This window comes from Magnolia sinica, chromosome 9, assembly GCF_029962835.1.
Source record: "Magnolia sinica isolate HGM2019 chromosome 9, MsV1, whole genome shotgun sequence".
Taxonomy (NCBI): Eukaryota; Viridiplantae; Streptophyta; class Magnoliopsida; order Magnoliales; family Magnoliaceae; genus Magnolia; species Magnolia sinica.
Genome location: NC_080581.1, coordinates 7,536,390 through 7,557,347, shown reverse-complemented (window position 1 = coordinate 7,557,347; position 20,958 = coordinate 7,536,390). Strand labels below are relative to the sequence as shown.

The following is a 20,958-nucleotide window of genomic DNA, read 5'->3' as shown; positions in this document are numbered from 1 at the left end:
GGGACAAAAATCAGGCTGGTCCACTCATCAGGTGGGCCATATATGAAAACAATGGACGATTATAAAAAAACCCAATAGGCTCATTCATCATACAAGTGCGTACAAGAGCAGTTCCTCAATTTCTAGTCCGAGGTATCTAAAATAGTGGGATCTACTTGAACAACCTAGAGCTCGCATGTGTACGCTATGTTGGCAGTTGAGTAGCTCAAAAACTCTGGCTGTGTGTGTGTGTGTGTGTGTGTGTGTGTGTGTGAGAGAGAGAGAGAGAGAGAGAGAGAGAGAGATGTGTGTACGTGCTGCAACTTTACTATCTTAGAAAATGTATTTAATCATCCAATTAGTAAGCCTAGTAGAGATACCTGTCCACCCAATCTCCCAAACATGATTTTAAAAATACCCTACCTTTTCACTATTGGACGTTTCTTCTGGCTTCTCTATCAAGATAAAATCATGCCCACCTTTGCTTCTATTCCAAACATGGCCCACCAAATCATGGACAGTCCCAAAACTGGAAATTACAAGCTATCACAATCAGTCCACTTATCTGTCTTCTTTCTTGCCACAGCACAAAAGCTACTTATGCTTCTTAAACAAGTCAAATTTGAATTGAGAGCAATGGTGGTCACTCACTCTCCCCTCTCATCATCTCAATCATCATCTTTTCTCCTTACAAATTCTCACAGTAGCAAACCATTCGACTATACCAAACGATACACAAACGGTTTTCTCTTTTCTTCTTTTGGTGAACGAGTTCTTTAGAGAATTGAATGAACCAATCCATCGAGTTTGGAAGCGACATGGTTCCTTCTAATAGTATAATACTTGTCGGTGTTCCTATTGATGTACAGGCGAGCACCGAGCTTCTTTCATGGGCCATAGAGGTTGCGGCTCAGCCCGATGACACTGTTGTTGCACTACATGTTCTTGGTTTGTATAGTAGTATGGTGAAATCACCATGCTTGTTTGGGTCCTGCTATGTCTGTCTCTCCATCTGTGCAAGATCTAGAATATTCATCAGGTGGTCCCCACCATGGGCCACGTGTAAGATGAATGTGGGATGTTCGTCAATTTCTTCTAACCATCTGCTTCTTTTTTTTACATTCTTGTATGGCCCACCTGATGAATGGCCAGGCCATGGCGTACACACCACCAGATGAACGACGAGGATCACATGCATGCGGAGAGTAGGATTTAGAGCAGCTGTTGCATTTCTCTTCTTGTTCTATGTTTTTTTTACTTGGTTTTGAATTTCCTTTGGATTCAAACTCTGACAAATTTCACATTTGATGGCTGAATTAACAGTTGGGAAGGACAGTACTGCAATCGACATGAATAAAATGCGTCGAGCAAAAGCATTTGTGATATCCGTTCTTGGGGAGTTCGCCGAGCTCTGCCAATCTAAGAAGGTAACCTACAAAATGTGTTTCACAGCTGCCGAACCCAAATTCGAAATATTCAAAATCAAAAGCTATACAATTTACAATTCGCAGGTGAATTTGGAGGCGAAAGTCCGGTGGTATTCCAGTATTAGAAAAGGTCTTATTGAAGAAGCGGCATCCCTCGAAGCTGCCTTTCTAGTCATTGGTGGCTCAAGAAACAGATCACAAAGGTGAGACTAACTGTAAAATAATTCATTCGTTAGCGCCGCGTCTGGATTCCCAACTGCCTTGAATTGCAAATTTCAGTTCAGCCTAGTATTGATAATCAGGATCTAGCCCTCCCTCTAATGGCAGTTACATTTCTTTCAAATCCAACTTGAAACTGAAAATAATTGCAATTTGAAGACAAAGTAGGATTTGGTTTCGTCCGCTTTATTAGACTAATAATTGCAATTTGATGGTGTTTGGATGCACGACTGAAAGTAATGTAATTTCCATTTGGACTGATTGGTTTTTTGCAATTCATTGAACTGATTATTGCAATTGGATTTGACAGAAATTGAAGAGAATAGGCTGCATTGATTTAATCTCACAATGGTGTATATTTGAAATCAGGACATCACTTGAAATTACGAAGCATTGCTTCAAGCGTTCGCCGGAAGGCTGTTCTGTAGTCGCGATCAGAAAAAGAGGACTGCCTCACCAATATTCAGATTCAAAATCCATGCCTGATGAAGGTTGGTGTATTTGACTGCTTCAGATTTAGGAACAACTTGCAAACATGCCACACACATGCCATTCATCCTGTGGGTCCCATAGCAAATGTGCACAACAAAATTCAGGCTGGCCCACCATTGTTTCATCCCATGCATCTTTTGGTACCCTTGTGGCCCATTTGACAAGTAGGCCAACCTAATCTTTTGGACTAGGAAGCATTCACCATGGAGCCCACCTGGTGAAATGGCCCTGATCTCTTGCACATTTTCCACTTTGGCACACATGGGGGGCTTCTTGGGAACTTGCAGAAGCTGTTTCCAAGTAGAATTGCTCTGAATTTAGTGATCCTGTTTGCTGCAATTCATCAGTCTCTGGCACTACTAAAATCCGTTACTTCAATGGCAGGATTTCACCATTCAAGCTCAAAAGTAACTAACAAAGATATCCAAACTAGCAAATCTCTTTCCTCTCTTCAAAAGCTTCTTAAATCAATGAAAAAGGGTGAGAACTCATTCAACAAGAGTAAGAGTCTTTGGCATTCTCCGACTGAAAGCCTAAGCGAAAAGTATTCACCTAGAGCCGTTCTGGATGGGCCTGAAGTTGGGGTCCACGTCATGGAGGACTGCTTCAGTCCAGGGGATTTCAGCAACATTGACTCACCTCCATTGGAACCGAAATCAAGCGAGTTCAACCACCGAAGTACACAAACCCGTTCCAACATCTGGAAGAGCTTGTCAATGGTCAAAATCTTCTCTCCTTTGTTCCGATCTGCAGTCTATGATGATGTAAAGGAGAAAGAAAATTGCCCATCTGATGAAGAAAACCGGCTTCCTTCATTGAGGTGCTTCAGCTATGAGGAGATTTCGCATGCTACAAATAACTTCCACCCAGGTAATACTATTAGATTATATGGTCTTCAATGCATGTACGTTGCAATATATTTAAGTGTGAGAGTATATACATTGAAGACAGTATACTCTTAAAAAATACTAATGCAACATTATATGATGTGTCGATGGAAACATGTGGGGCCCACCTCATGGTAAAATAGTGACGATCTGCATAACAGGATATGCCATCCCACAATTCCTCCCCTATAAGATGGTCTGAGTTGTCTGATGAAAATGGCTATTGCAACCGATTGGGGGTTGCAGATGGACTATTATATGGATGATCTTGTTCCAAAAGGTGGGCCCCACATGTACAGTTCAACGAAAATTGTAATACTAATACATAGAATACTGGCAGATAATATGGTGGGCAAAGGAGGGTATGCAGAAGTATACAGAGGCAATCTCTATGACGGACAGACGATAGCAGTGAAGAGGCTATCTAAAGACAATACTGATGAACACAAGGAGAAAGAATTCCTTACAGAATTGGGTGTAATTGGGCACGTTTGCCATCCAAACACGGCGTTTTTGATCGGCTGCTGCATTGAAAATGGGCTCCATTTGATTTTCAATTTCTCGCCAAATGGAACCTTAGCATCAGCATTGCATGGTGAGGCCATATGCTATTCTCTTTTGCCTTGTTTCTCCGATCCATTTGGGTCCTTCAGTTATGAAAACATATAAAATGTTAGATCGAGTCATTCACACAGTAGACACTACAAGGTACCCAAAATCTCCTCCATCAGATGATCCTAACAGTCTGATCAGGCCCGCGCTAGATGCAGAAGATCGGTTGCAGTCATCCATTTCGATTGCATGACTAGGATCATTAGATAGGGGAGATTTTGAAGCTAACAAGATCAATGGATTAGATGTCTGAAAGGTGGGCCCCCACCTGTACTGTTTCAAATGGTTGTGTAACATGTCTCAGGTAAGGAATCACTAGAGTGGCCTGTCAGATACAAGATTGTCATTGGAGTTGCAAGAGGCCTCCATTATCTTCATAAATGCTGCAAGAGACGTATAATCCATCGGGATATTAAGGCATCCAATGTTCTTCTTGGACCAGACTTTGAACCACAGGTGAAGCAGCTATTCTTTATTGGTGCACGTTTGGATGCACGAATTGCAATAGCTAGTCTAATAAAATGGAAATGACCAAATTGTAATCAACACAATTTAGTATTAGTTTAGAGTGGTTTGGCTCCAATTTGTATTTGCATTTCTTTCAAGTTGGATTTGAAAGGAATGTAACTTCAATTTGAAGTAATCACTCATTATGAATGCTTTGCAATTTGATTCACTTGCACATCCAAACACAGTTAAAATATTTAACCATAGAAGTCCTTTATGATGCTGAATTTCAGTTGGGTTTTTCTTACTATAGATTTCGGACTTTGGGCTAGCGAAATGGCTCCCGACGCAGTGGACCCATCACTCTGTCATCCCAATAGAGGGAACCTTCGGGTAACATCTGCTATCCTTCTTGTAGATCCAGTTTCTTCCAATACACATGTGGCCCACCCAACGAATGGACTGGCCTGATTCTTGGGCCATGGATCACAGATGGTTGGGCCTGCCATTGAATGGCCAAAGATGTTATACAATCACCACAGGGCTCCCTTCTTGTAAGACAAGTCCACAAGTCATGCATTTTGGATCGATTGGACTAATATGATAAATCATCAAGTCATCTTTCTATTGATAAAAGATGAAATCAAGATGACAATGTATGAAGAAATTCAAAAGAAATGCACATGCATACACAGATATAACACCAAAAATGTGATAAAGTTATGTACTTTGAGCAGGTATTTGGCACCGGAATACTTCATGCATGGCATTGTCGACGAGAAAACGGATATTTTTTCATTTGGGGTTCTGCTGTTGGAGATCATTACCGGCAGGAGACCTGTTGACTCCTCAAAGCAGAACATTCTCTCATGGGTAAGCAAATTCATCACGCCAATCATCAAATTAGACCATGTTTAGATGTTTGATTGAATTCAATTGCAGTAGATACCCAATCCTGACTTTTTGAATTCGTGAGCTATTACATAAAGAGTAACTGGCAGCCTCCAAGTTGCAATTACACACAGATATGTGATTAGGATGTTTCATTATCTTCACGAATTGAAGTCACACTGACCCCACTTTGGCAATTTCCTCTATCAAGAATTGCAATTCAGTTCAATTGAGCATCCAAACACACCCAATTCAAGTTCATTGATTGTTAAGCATTAGATGGCCATTGTTCAGGCAAAGCCTCTCATAGAGTCTGGAAACATCGCTGATCTGGCGGACCCCAAACTAGGAGGCAAATATGACATGGATCAGATGCACCGGTTAGTACTCACGGCTTCCTACTGTGTCAGACAGTCTTCGATATGGCGCCCATCCATGAGTGAGGTAAACTATTATTTTCTGTGCAATTGACCCACCAATGCTGGATTACAGTCCAATGTTATCGAATGATGTTTGTGGCATTGGATATGGCGTTTCAGGTGTTGCAGCTTGTAACGGACGGGCATGATTCTAAGATCACACTGAGCTGGAGGACGTCCGAATACAATGCCGATGAGTTGGATGATTATTCGATGAACATTGATTGCCAGTGTCCAATTAGTTACAATTTCGAAGATTATCTGTAGCTCAAGAACTCAAATACTTCCATTTGTGATACACCATGGTAGTGGTGCAGATACATCATAGACTATGGATTTTACATATGATTTTGAAGCATCGGACACTTTATAATACGTACAGGCCATACGATTGGGTTAGATTTGTTGTTGTAGGCAGCATTCGAGCTCAGTGTGAAGTAGCAGCTTCCTTGGGCCGAAATGACTCTAATTTATCCATTTCTGAGTTTTGGTTTCACTCTAATATACTGCATTTGTTGCAAGTTCAATCCAATCCTTAAAATATTTTAGGAACCTTGTTGAGGTTTTCTTGAATTCACTTCCATATTCATTTCTTCAAGTGGCTTTGCATGTTTGGGTGTTCAATCAAAATGAATTGCAATGACTTATTTAAGTAAAGATGCAAAGGTCAAACTGGTGCTCGTGCGGCTCTGTTCCTTATGGTGGTTAGCCTTTGAATTACTACTTCAATTTTTCAAGTCCAACTTGAAATGAATGGGATTGGAATTGATGTTTGGTTGTCACTGTTAGTTAACATGGTGGAACAGACTTTGGATATTACAATTCAATCCAATGAGCATCCAAATGCACCCAAAAACACCACTGCAGTTGCAACAACAACAGCTCCATGGCACTAAGCCTCAATTGAGATCCCATGCTTCAATCTGGCTGGCTTAGCACTTGAAATTGTAAATTTAAAAAATAAAATAAAATCCCATAAGCGGCTCAGTGATTAAGTTGTCCATGTACAGTTCCAAGTGGAAAGTGTATCAATACGTTCAAATGGACACTTGAGGATAAAGTCCAACCATTCGATCTTGTAGCACCCTATCAGTGAGCAGCATCTATACTTCTTTTTCTCAGTGATTTGATCAAAACAAAAAATGGTTTTGGTTGAATTATCACATTTTTCATCCACATTCAACTGGGCATCTCACAAACTTGTGCCTGATTCGAATCTGCAAATTGGCTTTACCAAATCCAATTCAAATGGAATGAATATGAGTATGATCATTTTGGACAGTTCCTCGATCCACAGACTTTTGGAAGGTCTACTTCGTTGCTTGATTCACCGGGCTTTGATCTCGAGTGAGAAACTTCTTTAATCATTTTCTTTAGCCTGAAAGTTTTTCAGTTGAATAGTTACGAGAGCTAACCTTCCCTTATGCCTTAAAGTCCCTTTCAGCAAGGTTAGGAACACTACCTAATCCTCACCGCCATGACTTCGCTAGTGCTTCTGGAGGGGAAACCAAGCTAGCCACCAGCCTTAAACAGAGCTAGTTTTCTGTTAGGAACTGAGGAAGCACACAGAGCGGATTTAAGCAAAGTATATGCAATCGCACAAACAAACCCAAATAAGAACAATCTGAATTTTACATGAAAAAACCTTTGCAAGAAAAAACCATGGCATAAAGCAGCAAGTAATGTACTATGAAAGCGGAATTACAAGAGATAGATGATCTTACTGATTCGAACACGCCTCGAATCTCCTTCAAACCCTAGCTTTGCTCTTGAACCCTTACGAACATTTTAGAAAGCCCTAATACACTTTAATTCCTCCTTAATCCTGATTACACCGGGTATATATACTACCCAACCGGAATAGGAAACAAATCCTGCACTTAAGCAATTCTACGCGCGCGCATGATGAGACCTTCGATGGCATTAACAAACATCAAAGCCCCATCGATGACATCGAAGATCCTTCGATGGCATCGAGTAGCAACTTCCAAAACTGTCCGGCAAGCAAATAGGATTGTTCCGAATTTTCTCGATGGGATCGAATGGTCTGTCGATGACATCGACAGACCCTGTTACAGACAGATTTAAGACATCAACAACATTTCCCACCTAGGTGAAGCCGAAGCTAGAGTTCGAGTAGAGCCGGTTGAAGCGTCCGAGCAAGTCAATCCAGTTGATTCTGGTGACCAAGAGGCAGGGACCCATTCAGTTTCATCCTTCAAAATTCAATCCCTGACGCAAATGACAAGTTCAAAGCTTCAGCCCCACACCTGTGACCTGGGCGGTCAATGTGCTGAACCCACCCAAAGGACCATCAGGCCTGGGCTGCATGTTGGGTCGCACCAGACTGGGCCTAGCCTTGAATTTTGGGCCCAAAGGCGAATGGGCCTATCTTTGGCTTATCATCAACAACATTTTTTAATGAGGCGCAGCCCTTTGGGCCACCACTTTTTTTTTTTTTTTTAATTATTTTTATACTGTTAATGCTCATCTGTAATGGGCCTGGGCTTTGCTCTGTACCTGACAAATGGACCGGCTGGGAATGGACCTAGCGAAGCCAGGCCAAAACACGGCCCATTAACAGCCCATTCCTAGTGTCGGAAGCCTGGTATCAAACTCAATACAGCAATTTTGCTATACAATTAATGAGTTTGGGGTACAGTACTTTCATGTCATAGCTCAACATGTCCTGCACACGTACCACCCGTTGCCACATGCGAATGGAGGTGGAGAAGTGATGCCTCCCAAATTCACATATCAAACAAAAAACACCCAACCTATTTTCCCAACAACCCAAAATCATGCGACAGGTTTGAAGAAAAGTCATTTTATGGTGTCACCCAAACAGGTTCTTGGGTTAGATATTCAGATTCAGTCGCCAGTTTGATCATTGAAATTATTTAGGTATTCCGAATATTTTTACGTATCTATGCCTCATACAAGAAGATATGGCAGAATGAATGCTTCCAACTATGGTTTGCAATGGGCCCAACGTGCTGAACCTGGTTTTGGGTCACTTTAGCCCTACTCAGCCCAGGAACCTCATGTGTACATGTGCTATATTCTGGACATGTTTTAGCCATCGAGTATCGCCATCCACAACTGGTTGTTAATTCAAGCAAACCCATGGATTCCTTGTGTGCACAACTGACAACCACCAACTCTGCCAAGATGATGTGCAAGAAACTAAAGAAAAACATGAAGAAAGTAATTACAACTACAAACCATAAGAAAAGATATATGTGGTTTATCATGAAGACATATATCTATGGGCAATGGCAAGAAAAATCATCCACTATTAAGGAAAGAAATTACAATTTGTTATAGAGAAAAAAACACTCACCATTCCGACGAAATCCGTGCCGAATCACCTCCCTCTTTACCTCAAGTGTATTGAAGGAAAGAAAATGGAAACCTTACAATTATAAAATTTCATACAGAAAGAAACATGGTCTGTACATAGTTGAATAGGTTTTGTTCTTAGTTGGATAAGCTGTAGAGCTACAGTTAAATACGTAAGGCATGGGGCCCAGCCTATATTAAAAGCCCAATGGGCCTAGAAACATTTTTGTAGACGGTTACTCTAGTTATAAATAATTAGGGTTTGAGTGTGAAAAACAACCTCTCCCCAACCTCTCTCTAGATCTCCATAAAATCTTTTTCCTCTTTCCTTGCATCTGTTTGTATACTATGGTACACTACTGGAAATTTACATGGTATCAAAGCAGTGATCGGCTGCATCGTTTCGTTTCAGAAGTTTTGATCATCATCAACCGCTCATTGTAGACTGCCAGTTTTATTGGGTGAAGGTTACTAGATCTTATTCTTCTCCTCCTCTGTCATTGAGAACCAGTTGGGTTCTTCTACTACTATGTAATGCTTAAGAGACTCAGCATCTTCCTATCTGTTGCATCCGTTGTGGTGGCAGCTTCCGTCTTCATGAAACGTTGTATCTTCATTTGTTGCATTATAACTAGTTCTTTGTGGCCCACCTCCGATATCAGACGTTGCCTTCCATTCTCTTCTGCATCCTGATTAGCCTATGGGCTAATCTTCACAACAGCCATCTGTTCATCATGATCATCTGAACCCATCAAGTTTTTTATTGGTTTGTATTAGTTGTAATCGAATTTGGATCTGTTGTAATTTTTGCTGCAGTTTCTTATGATCCAAAAGCATTTAACCTAAGATCAACATTGTTGCTGTTGTTTGCATTATCAACCATCTGATTGATTGCGCATCACATTGCTCAATCATTATCTGAGTTACTATTGATGTATGTTGTTTCGATCATCTCCAGCAATCTGATCACCATGATCATCTTCTCTTCTTCTACCATATATGATTTGGAATTAATTATTGCAAATCAATGGATAGTGAACCCAAATAAACCTAAGTAGAATTGAATTGGAATAGTTAGTTTAGTTACTTTTTTAAGCATTAATATATAGGATTGGGTTTCTAAATTGCGACTACCTTTTATAATTGTAATTTCAGAGCTACTTCCCCATTGTCAATACTAGAAATCATCATTAATTCTGTCATTTTCTCTTATTGAACCAAACAATACAATTTTTGCAATTTAATTAACTTGTGCTCCTAAACACATCTTGGACTTGGTATTTTAGCCATATTTCCTTGTTAATACTAATGCAATATGCTCCAATGGTTCTAGTTGCATTGGTTAACTTGATAATTCCAATCTATTGATCTGAACTGTCCATCAAGTCCAGAACACATTTCACAGCCACACTGTAAAATCAATCTAATTGAATGATCCAATGAATCCATGATTTGGCCTTTTTCCATAGCCATCCTTTTTCCCATACATGCGGCATGTGTTTAAGATGTCATCCACTCATTCGGTGGGATCTACAATGGACGGGCCAGATGGATCATAATCAATCCATCAGACGATGCTAATGGTTGGTGAATGACTTTTCTCCAATGACGTTTAACAACTTCTAAGTCTTTTTTTTTTTTTTCTAACCGCTAATTGCGATCCTCAGAAGTTGTACAATCATCAACTACAATTCCCGTAGCTATGTGATAGGTATAGCCTAGCTCCCCATCCGTGATGTGGCCCAAAAGACGAAGGGTAGGTAGGTATCTCTTACATAAGGGCCACATGTATGGATGGAGTAACGGATGCTTTGCCTGACATTATTATCATGGTGGTAAGGATGATTTCAATATGAAACAACAAAAAGTAAAAATAACAATAAACGGAGGGCGATTCGTGTGCACTGTTGGTAGAATAAACTTGTTCTGCAACTACGTGTGTGGGGCCAGGGGGATGTATGGCCCACATACACTCGGTAAACACATGTGGGCCACTCTACAGGAACAGTTGAGATGAAGACACCCATCATTAAAACCTTTTAGATTATGAGAAAGTGAGAGACTAAAAGTTTATATATATATATAGGGTTGATTGGTTGTGTTTTGAGCTTTTTTACTTCTATTTTGTGTTAATTTTTCTCCTTTGCAAGTTTTTCTTTTAGTGATAATGTGCTTGATTAAAATGAGGAACTATAGAAATTGAAAGGTGTGGCTATGAAACTATTTGATGGGCAGGGTCCTTACGATATCATTGATGACAATGATCCCAAATTGGTGATAGGACAAACAAGACTTGCAAGTTACAGAAATCTACATGCGACCCAAATTTATTTTAGATCAGATATGCTTTCTCATGTTAGATGATCAGATTCAAAGAAATAAGCATGAAATCACTTGGCACTAACAATCTATTTTTGGAATTAGAATTAAGGACGATCATTAAGTTAGGCAACAACTCCTATAGTGAAGATTTCTTAAAAGTGAAAGTTCCATATGATCAAATGGATAGAATTGGTATCGAGATGAAAAATGACATTCAAATAGTAATCATCTATGAAAATCTATAAATCAATTTTCATACTACGAGATTATTAATTCAACAAAATAAGCCTCTTATAGAGGAGACGGTATATTACTACAAGAAGACTCTTTTAGAAAAAATAAAAAATAAGGATATTGAAAACTCGAAAGTAATTCTAGAAAGGTGGAGACAAGATATAACACATTGTTTTCACAAATACATGGTCAGTCTTATTAAGAGAGAGAGTTTGTGGCCTAGGAATGAATCTCAAAATTTTGATAAAAACTTTAAAAATTCTAACAACTCTCGACCACCCACCAACAATAACAATCAAGGCAATTCTTAGATACTTATAGTCCAAAATCGAGTTTAAGTATTATAATTGTAAAAGAATATAGACATTATGTAAGACCGTGGTCCTATGGACCTGATCAAAGCACCACACTACTGAAGATAAGCAAAGAGATAGTGAAGAGAAGATTGAATAAACCATTCCTGCAATGTAAGCTTCAAAATCAGGTGTATATAAGTGGTATATAGATTCTACATGCTCAAATTACATGACTCTAAGAGAAGATCTCTTCACATATAAAGAGTTCGGTTTGAGTGCATTGGGTATTATCATGAAGATAACACATCTCTTAAAGTCAAAAGGAAGGGGTGATTATAGAAACCCCACTTGAACTAATAACTCGATGAGGCATGGATGATCCCTAAGTGCTCGGCATCTAAACCCTTAATCCACTATCTAAGTCATAGTCTAGCCATCAACTTAGCCTTAGCCAAGCCTAAACCATTTCCCAAGCCTAGCCATCACCTTAACCTTAGCCAAGCCTAAGCCATCATACAAGCCTTGGCCATCTTTCTAAGCCAAAATAACAAATTTTGGCTATATTTAAAATAAAGTCAAACAACGCAAGGGAAATGTAGAAAAATTCAAAAAATAGAAATAAAATCCTAATACCAACCGGAAGCTAATTTCAGATCCAAACCATAGTCATTTTAAGGACCAGAAGACAAACCACACAAGTGGGTAAAAATTCAAGGCAAGCTGAGGGGGTCACGGCACTCGAAGTGCTGCTACAGTTTGCAAGCTTAGACCAGTCATCTTTATCTTCACCGAATGAGATAGTTGAATTAGGACTACTAATACCTTAAGACTTGTACCTGTTTACCTTTTGACCACCCCTCCCAACTAATGAGAGTGTCATGTGACACCTTCCTTCCTCCCCACCAATCACCACCCTCCACATCACCTTTTACCCCCAAAAGTCCTAACATTTGCCAAAATATCATCCAACGGGGCTATAAATACTTAATCATCTTTTCATTTCAACACACCAAAAAACTCACTAAGAGGGTAAGAGTGAGAGAGAATGAGAGAAATAAAGCAAGTGAGTGAAAGTGAGAGAGAGAGAGAGAGAGCTTGAAAATGATAGACGCAGGTGAGATTTACAAATAAAGAAGAGCGTTGAGAATCAACATCAAGTCCTAATTTAATTTAGTTATTAAGCATGCTTTAGTCGAGCAAATTAACAAATTGGTTAGAAAATTTCCTTCTTACATTATAGTATTATAGTATTAGTAGGATTAAGAATAATGGGCTATCTTCCGCATGTTATGTATATCTATTAAGTATAATAAGTAAAAATACTTTCTTCTTTCCGCAGTTTTGCTTGTGTTATTTCCTAGCTACCTGGCCTATAGAGTTTTGTACATGATATCAAATCCATTTATAAGATGCACCCACCTAAGATGAATTGACACACCAAAAATTAGTCCATTCTAAAAATTGGGTTGGCCACACCACGTGATTTAGAGGTTTTATCTTAAGTGGTGTGGCCCAACTGAGTAGTTTATCGGCCTCATTTAGGGCTTCCAGGAGAGCACGAGAGGAACACATGATGTCATGTACACATCATGTAACCGACCTCGAAACGATTTACACTGCAACCAGCCAATCAACATCAAACAATGGTGGAATTGGGCCCCACTTGATCACTCCACCTCCCACAAAGTCAAAGTGGGGCCCTCACCATTGAATCTCGATCATTCACAAAATTACATTTTAGCCATAAGCAGACGTTTAAAGTTCAAAGGAGAGAAATACCATAACACGTGATACGTCGCAATCGACTGACATGCTCGAGCTTGCAATGTACCAAGTGGATGTGGTCCGACCTTCAACCACCCCTCGTTAGAAAATTCAAACCCTTTTAAATCTATGAGATGAGGACACGTGGCAGATGAGGGAAAAAAGGTTGGAAATGACCTTTTTCTTGGTTCATGTAATACGTATGGTACTATATCAAGCTATGACAGAGTACGTAAAATTCATACACATGCACCCACCCAAACTCCACGTGCAATGCATGTTATTATAGTCCAAACTGTCAATGGGACAGTGCAGGAATCGATTAGATTTTTTTATTTTTATTTTTAATTTTTTCTTTGTTAGCACACCCCAATGTCAGTTCACACATCACTGTTAGCCACCCCCACTAGAGAATCGATTAGATTATCCAAGCTATGAATGGAAATTTTCTATTCTAATCTGAACCGTTGAAATCTTTATTTTAACCATCGGTTTGATTGTTGATATAACTGACCATCAGGATCATCTGTTCAGTGTGAATTTTGAGCTAGGCACCATCCATTGTAGGTAGAGCATATAGGACGGTTTGGATTGACGCAGCCTTTCGACGAATGAATATGATGTTGCGTACTTATGTAGAGAGTGGTATAATTCGCATTTTCTAATCCACTTCATGTGTTGCAAAGGCACACGTGTATGAGAACACAGCCAACCATCACACAATTATCATTGTGTAAACGCATCGTCTTAAATATGAGGCTAGTCTGCTCCTCAAGTAGGACAAACACGTACATAGAATTTGGACCGTTTGTTAAATCATTTTTGAACCGTTCATATATTTTGTACACCTCTGGCCCACCAATGACTTGATTATTTTGATTTTTCCGACAACGTACTTACTAATATGCAGCCACACGATGATCGTCTCTGATCTTGCACACGTGTACCTTGTTGCCACGTATAAGTCGAGTTTCCAAAATAAGCGTACTCCCTCCAGTGCACACGTGTAGCTCGTATTGTTGGATACTCGGAAAGATTTTGGCATTTTGCAACGAGAAATTTCCTACTGGACGACCCATTTATGGCCCACCAGCCATTTTAAGCCCACTTCTTTTTAAGCTTCCAAGAATACTCCCCTGTGTACGGACGACTTTTCAACGGACCAAAATACCCCCGTCGTTAGCGAAGACGAGCGCTGACGCTCCTCGACATGGCCCCCGCAATGATGTATTTATTATATCCACACCGTTCATCCATATTTCGAGATCATTTAAGAGCATTATCGAAAAAAAAAAAAAAAAAAAATCATATCCAAAGATCAACTGGACCACACCACAAATAGCAGCGGGAAACTTGATTTTCACTGTTAAAATTTTCGCGGGGCCCACCGTAACATATACTTTCCATCCAATCTATTCATAAGGTCACAAAGACCTGGATGAAGAGGAAAAACAAATTTAATATTGATCTAAAACTTCTGTGACCCACAAAAGGATTTCAATGGTAGACGTTCAATCCTCCACGGCCTTTTACAGTGTGGTCCACTTGATAGCTAGATCTGTCTAATTTTTCGTCTCAAGCCTTAATACGAGTTCGCCAAATAGATGGACGGTTTGGATATAATACATACAACATAATGGGACCCAAAAAAGCAATGGAGATTACAACTGGAAAAAAAATTAAAAAAAAAACAGAACAAAACAAGACAGCCTGATCTGGTCGACCCCGACTCGCTGTCCCACCCATGTATTTTTTTTCCTGTTTTTTTAAAAAGTATTTTTTGCAAGGAGAACTTTTTCTTTCCTACATTTTTTTTCTAATACATATTTATATAAATATGTATATATAAGCATATAAATTTTTTTTCTCTCTTTTTATATGCCATCCAAACCGTTCATAAAGTGAGTGCCAGCAGGATGAAGAAAAAGAAAGAATTATCCTAATCCAGAACTTCGGTGGGCCCAAAGAAGTTTCCAGTGTTAGGCGTTGCCATCGCCACTTTTCCCTATGGTATGGCCCACTTGAGCTTTGGGTCAGCCAGATTTTCGGGTTCACGTCCAAAAATGAGCTCTCACAAATGATGGACGGATTGGATGTTACTCATGCATGACGGGGGACCCGACAGAGCTTTTTATTGCACAGACCCAGAAATTCGCATCCCATCGAACCCAACCAGTTGTATTGCAAATGGAACAATCCGTGGTTTTTGGGCCCATCCCAATGGATGAAAATTCAGGCCCACCTTGATGTATGTTCCTTACATCCACGCCACCCATCCGTTTTGAAATCTTATTTTAGGCTATGATCCAAAAATTGAAGCATATATAATTATTAGGTGGGCCACACCACAGGAAATAGTGGTGATTGTATACCCACCATTAAAAAATTCTTGGGGGCCACCGTGATGTTTATTAGCTATCCAACCTTTTGATAAGCACACAAAGACTTGGATGAAGTTACAACACAAATATCAGCTTGATACAAAACGCAGGTGGCCCTTGGGAAGTTTTTAATGGTCAATCACCGCTGTTTCATGTGATGTGGTCCATGGGAGATTTGAATCTTCTTCATTTTTTGTTTCATACGCTAAATGAATTTTACAAACGCATGGACGGCGTGGATGTAATTGATATACTTCAAGGTGGGCGCCACAGTCACCAAAGCCGTGGACGCCGGGTCTTTGTACGGGTATGGCTCCGCAACTTGCGCGATTATCGGACCATGAAACTGAGGCCCAGGCCCAGCCCATGAACCAATAGACCCAGCAGCAATCCATTCCACAGAGGGTGGACCCCGCTCTGCTGCAACCCGACCAAACAGTACGATCATAGCAGCACACGTTGAAAAGATGTGTTCGTTTTGCCTCTGTCGCGGCTTAGCTTTCACCGTGCATCGACACCTACTAAGGCCTAGATAGTGAGATAGATTGATGATTTGAACCGCCATTTTCTCGTTACTGTCACAAAAGAAAAAGGTGCTAACACATAATCATGCTATATTGATGATCCAACCCTTCGATTTTTAGAGTTGCATGCGATCCATTAAAAAAGTTATTTCATTGTTTTAAATTGTTTTACAGATAGCAATCATATTTCTATTTAGGTTTCCTCTAATAGTCAAAGAAGTATAGATCCACAAAGTGGACGGTTCCGATCATTATACTATACAGAATTTCGGCCCCAGAGGGCAGCGACACATGCTGCTTTCTCAATCGCGATGGAGGTAAAGCCAACTTAGAGTAGATAATTTACTCACGAGAGCTGGAAATCCTGACCATACTTCTCGTGTGAGATGGACGGAGGTCTTCACGATTCGTGCATGTGATCTGGGCCATTCGAAGCGGAAAGGCACCCGGACCAAAAATCAAACAGGTCCATTCAACATTGAATCTGGACTATTCATTTTTCTCATGAAAAACATACAGCCCTCAGAGAGCAGACCAACCTGATATCTCCACCAGTGCATGACAACAGCACAATCTACCCGATGAACAGTCCGGATCTCTCACACTTATGACACGTGCCACGTGTGCCGCTGAAACCCCACATCCAATCTCATGCGATCGAGTACCCATAGCATTTCGCTCCGAGCTAACGTAGCAGGGTGGACCACTGTACTCGCGGACCACGTGAAGCAGCGTACGCCGCACCAGCATCTTCTCTAACAGGGTGGGCCCACCAGCATCGAGTAGCGCCAAGAAAAGATTGCAACCTCACATGCTCCCCCACCGTCCACTCCTACCCCATTCAACTTTTCAATAAAATTGACGAAAATAACCCCCGTTTGACATCGACGGAAGATCTATCCCCTCAGGATTCCGGGGAATCGTTATCTTCAACGAGAAAAACTTATATACTCTGGCGGAAAATGATGGTTGATACGCAGGCACTTAAAATTGGGCAAGTATCATATAATTAAACCAAATTAAACCGTCCAAATTGTGGGTCCTACTTTAGATAGAACCAAGATAATATCTGATTCTGATTATCCCTTAACATTAATTGGACACTACAAATAAAAATTTTCAGCAGTATAAAATAAACAAAATGTCCTCTCATCAGAATTTAAGATAACTCAATCAACCGGGTTTTGAGGCTGTGATCAATTCCTGGTAGGACCCACAATTTGTACAGTTTTGTTTAAATCAATGTCTGCTACGTGTTCAATTTCAGTGTGACTGTGTATCAACCATCACACTCTGCCATGGCATGAATAAACGTCCCATCTTCAACTGTTCAACAAGGTCGGTAAAAGCTAGGAAATGGGCGGCCTGATCGTTAGCAGAGCCGGTCGGAGTGACCTTGAGTTTGATCCATGGTTGTTGTGTTATGTTGTAAACCTTGTGCCTGTTTGGATAACGAATTATCAAAGTGTTATAATGTAAAATCATCCTAATTATGGTTTTATTGTACCTGTTAAACATGTAATTTGATATGTAATTAGGAGGTTAAATACAGATGTAATAGATGACGAGTAAAGAAATTTGTAATTATTTCAAATGTATAATATATTATGGTAGACATCTACAATCCAAACATAAGAAATATTTTTTTCTTATTAATTTGATATTAGTAATGTAAAGGTATGATGGTAACACTTTCACCATGCTTATAAAAGCATAGAAATTCTCAATTAAATTAATTTTTTAAGGTTTTGGTTAAATTATTTGTTGACCAATAGATAAATATTATAGTTTATAATCATTGTACTTTTATAATTCATTAATGTAATTATAGTTTACTATCCAAATATGGATTGATACTGTGAAATAAATGAATACATAAAATCTTAAGAAAGAGAGTTAACTAGAAATTTATGCCAACCCTCAGCTAATTTATGCGAATGCATTCACTTTTCTTTCTTTTGTTTTTAATGGATATAAGATAAATGTGATGAATGCACCTACTTTTTTATCTTTTATTTTTAATGGATATAAGATGAATGATTGTGTAGGGGACCTAGCTTTATAGTATGCGAGACAACAAAAAATTGTAGTCGTCAAACAAAATTGTAATGGGCCCAATCCATGGTGATTTGATTTGTTTAGCATATTACTATTGATGGGACTCTCCTTGTTGTAAAAGAAAAAATAAAAACAAAAACAAAAACAAACATATGTAAAACCATAAAAGGAAAATAAATTTTTTTTAAAATTTTTTTTTAAAAAAAAGATAATACATGCTAAGATTTACATGGTTTGGCAATATGCCTATATTCAGGTGACAACAACATTAAGCTTTCTTTTTTACTAAAATAAGAGAAATCAAGAGAGTACAATGCTTACTTCTCTTACTCTGCAACTTTTTTACTATATAAAGAATCACTCATTAAACAATCATGGGAAGAAGAATCTCAATACATGTGTTTCTTATTGAACAAACCACTTCAAGAGAGAATTTGCCAAACTAAGCTTCACACTTTTAAAATAAGAAGAAAAAGAGTAGGTTATTTCTTCGTAGGATGTTGTCTAATGTCTTAAATTTGTTTGTAACAGGGTTTATCGATGACATCGATAGACCACTCGATTCCATCGAGCAAACATTGATGTCATCAATAGATGTTCGATCCCATTGAGAAAATTTGAAAAAATCATTGTTGATTACTAGACGGTTCGGAGTTACTACTCGATGGCATCAAGGGTTCTTCGATGTCATTGTCTGTTCCTTGATGGTTGTCGATCCCATCGAAGGCGCGCACAAAATTGCAAAAGTGCATGATTTGTTTCATATTTCAGTTGTGATAGTTTATATACCGGGTGTAATCAGGATTAGGGTATGAATTAGGGTTCTTTAAATGTGCTTAAGGATTTGAGAGAGATTTTGAAGGGAAAAGGCTTGGGCTTCTTTTTTCTTGGGGCTTTGATCGATAAGGTTTTCATCTCTTTTAACTTCATTTTCATAGTGCATTTTGTGCCGTGGTTTTTCCCCGAAAGGGTTTTTCCATGTAAATTTAGATTGTCTTCTTATTGAATTTGTCTGTGCGATTATGATTATCTTGTTTAATTCCTCTCTGTGTGCTTCCGCGAGTCTCAACAAGTGGAACTATGAAAAAAGAAGAGCTGAACAAGTTAAATCAAAAGGACAGTATCTCAATCCAATTATGTCTAACGGATAAGGTCATCTATAATCTTATGAGAGAGAATACTATGGCGGATACATGAGAGAAGTTAAAAAACATCTATGTGAAGAAGTCTCTTGAGAGTCATTTGTATCTAAATTATAGTTGTTTCATATGAAGATGACTGAGGGACTTATGTTGAGACCCACATCAGTAACTTCTATGAGCTTGTTTGAAAATTGCTAGATGTGGATGAAGCGATGAAGGATAAAGATCAAACATGTATTCTATTGATTTGTCTTCCAAAATTATATGAGTCATCCAAAGACTCTTTGTGCACCAGTAGGATGACTATTAGCATTGAGACGATTATCTCAGCTCTTCAATCGAAGGCTATGAGTAATAAAAGTGGTGACGTGTGTGTTTCGACAGATGCACTGGTTACGAGGGAAAATTTTTTTGAGTGGAATAGTGGACTTTACAATCAAGATCAAAATCCAAGGGCAATGGCAAAGGAAAATCGAAGTGTTTGAATTATAGCATGATAGGACACATGAAGAAGGATTGTCAATAGCCTAAGTCAATAAAGGAGAAGTAAGAGAGTTCATTTAGAGAGGTCAATACTTTAGAATCTAGTGAGAAGGCATGTGGTAGTGACGTGTAGACCGCATCAAAATTTGAGTATTTCAATGATAAATAGGTTTTGGATATAAGGACTTCGTATCACATGACCCTTCACAGGAGTTGGTTCACCAATTATAGTGAGTGCGATAGTGGCCAGGAGTTTATAGACAATGACAATGCTTGTAACGTGGCTAGTGTTAGATCGATGCGCATCATGATGTTTGATGGCGCGGAATGTATCTTAACTAATGTGATACATGTTCCTAATTTAAGGAAGAGTTTGATATCTCTAGGTGCACTCCAGGCACTTGGGTGAAAATTCACCGGATTCGATCTTTAAAAAAAAAAAAAAAACTTAACTTGCAAAGGAGACACTCGTAGTCATAAAAGAACATAGAAATGGTAACCTTTATAGGTTGATCGGGAGCACTTCATCAAATGGAATTGCAGCGGTTGTAGCGAATTCTACGTCTGCACATATGTGGCATACACGCCTGGGTCATATGAGCAAGAAGGGCATGAAGGTTTTTTTTAACCGTTATTTGATTTCAATTTTTAAAAGTATTGATTTTAAGTATATGCGAGTATTGTATATATAGTAAATAGTTAAGTTTGTCTTTTAAGTCTAGAAAATATGTTTATAAGTGGGTTCTAGATTATATGTATTTTGACGTATGAGGGTCATTGCCCGTAGTTTCTGGTGAAAGGTCATTATGGTTCATTACGTTCATTGACAAGTATTCCAGAAAGGGGTGAGTTTAATTTCTGAAAAGTAAATCCGAAGTTTTCATTAACTTCAAACAGTGGAAGGCGATGATAGAAAATTTGTCAAGACGAAATGTGAAATTGTTAAGGACAAATAACGGTGGGGAATTTACTTTTACAGAATTCAATCAGTTTTGTAAAGATAAAGAGATCATGAGACATAATATAGTATGCCACATAC

The 20,958-nt window shown here is 39.0% G+C and overlaps 1 protein-coding gene across 1 annotated transcript; it reads left to right on the top strand.

The window, feature by feature from the left end:
• The first annotated feature begins 689 nt into the window (after positions 1–689).
• Positions 690–5,925, top strand: LOC131256796 (probable receptor-like serine/threonine-protein kinase At5g57670). The gene is made up of 11 exons (XM_058257838.1): positions 690–927; positions 1,303–1,406; positions 1,491–1,609; positions 1,995–2,116; positions 2,502–2,987; positions 3,345–3,599; positions 3,921–4,072; positions 4,377–4,456; positions 4,801–4,936; positions 5,249–5,398; positions 5,494–5,925. Exons 1-11 carry the CDS (start codon positions 768–770, stop codon positions 5,638–5,640), a joined length of 1,911 nt encoding a protein of 636 aa, XP_058113821.1. The 5' UTR covers positions 690–767; the 3' UTR covers positions 5,641–5,925.
• Positions 5,926–20,958: the final 15,033 nt, after the last annotated feature.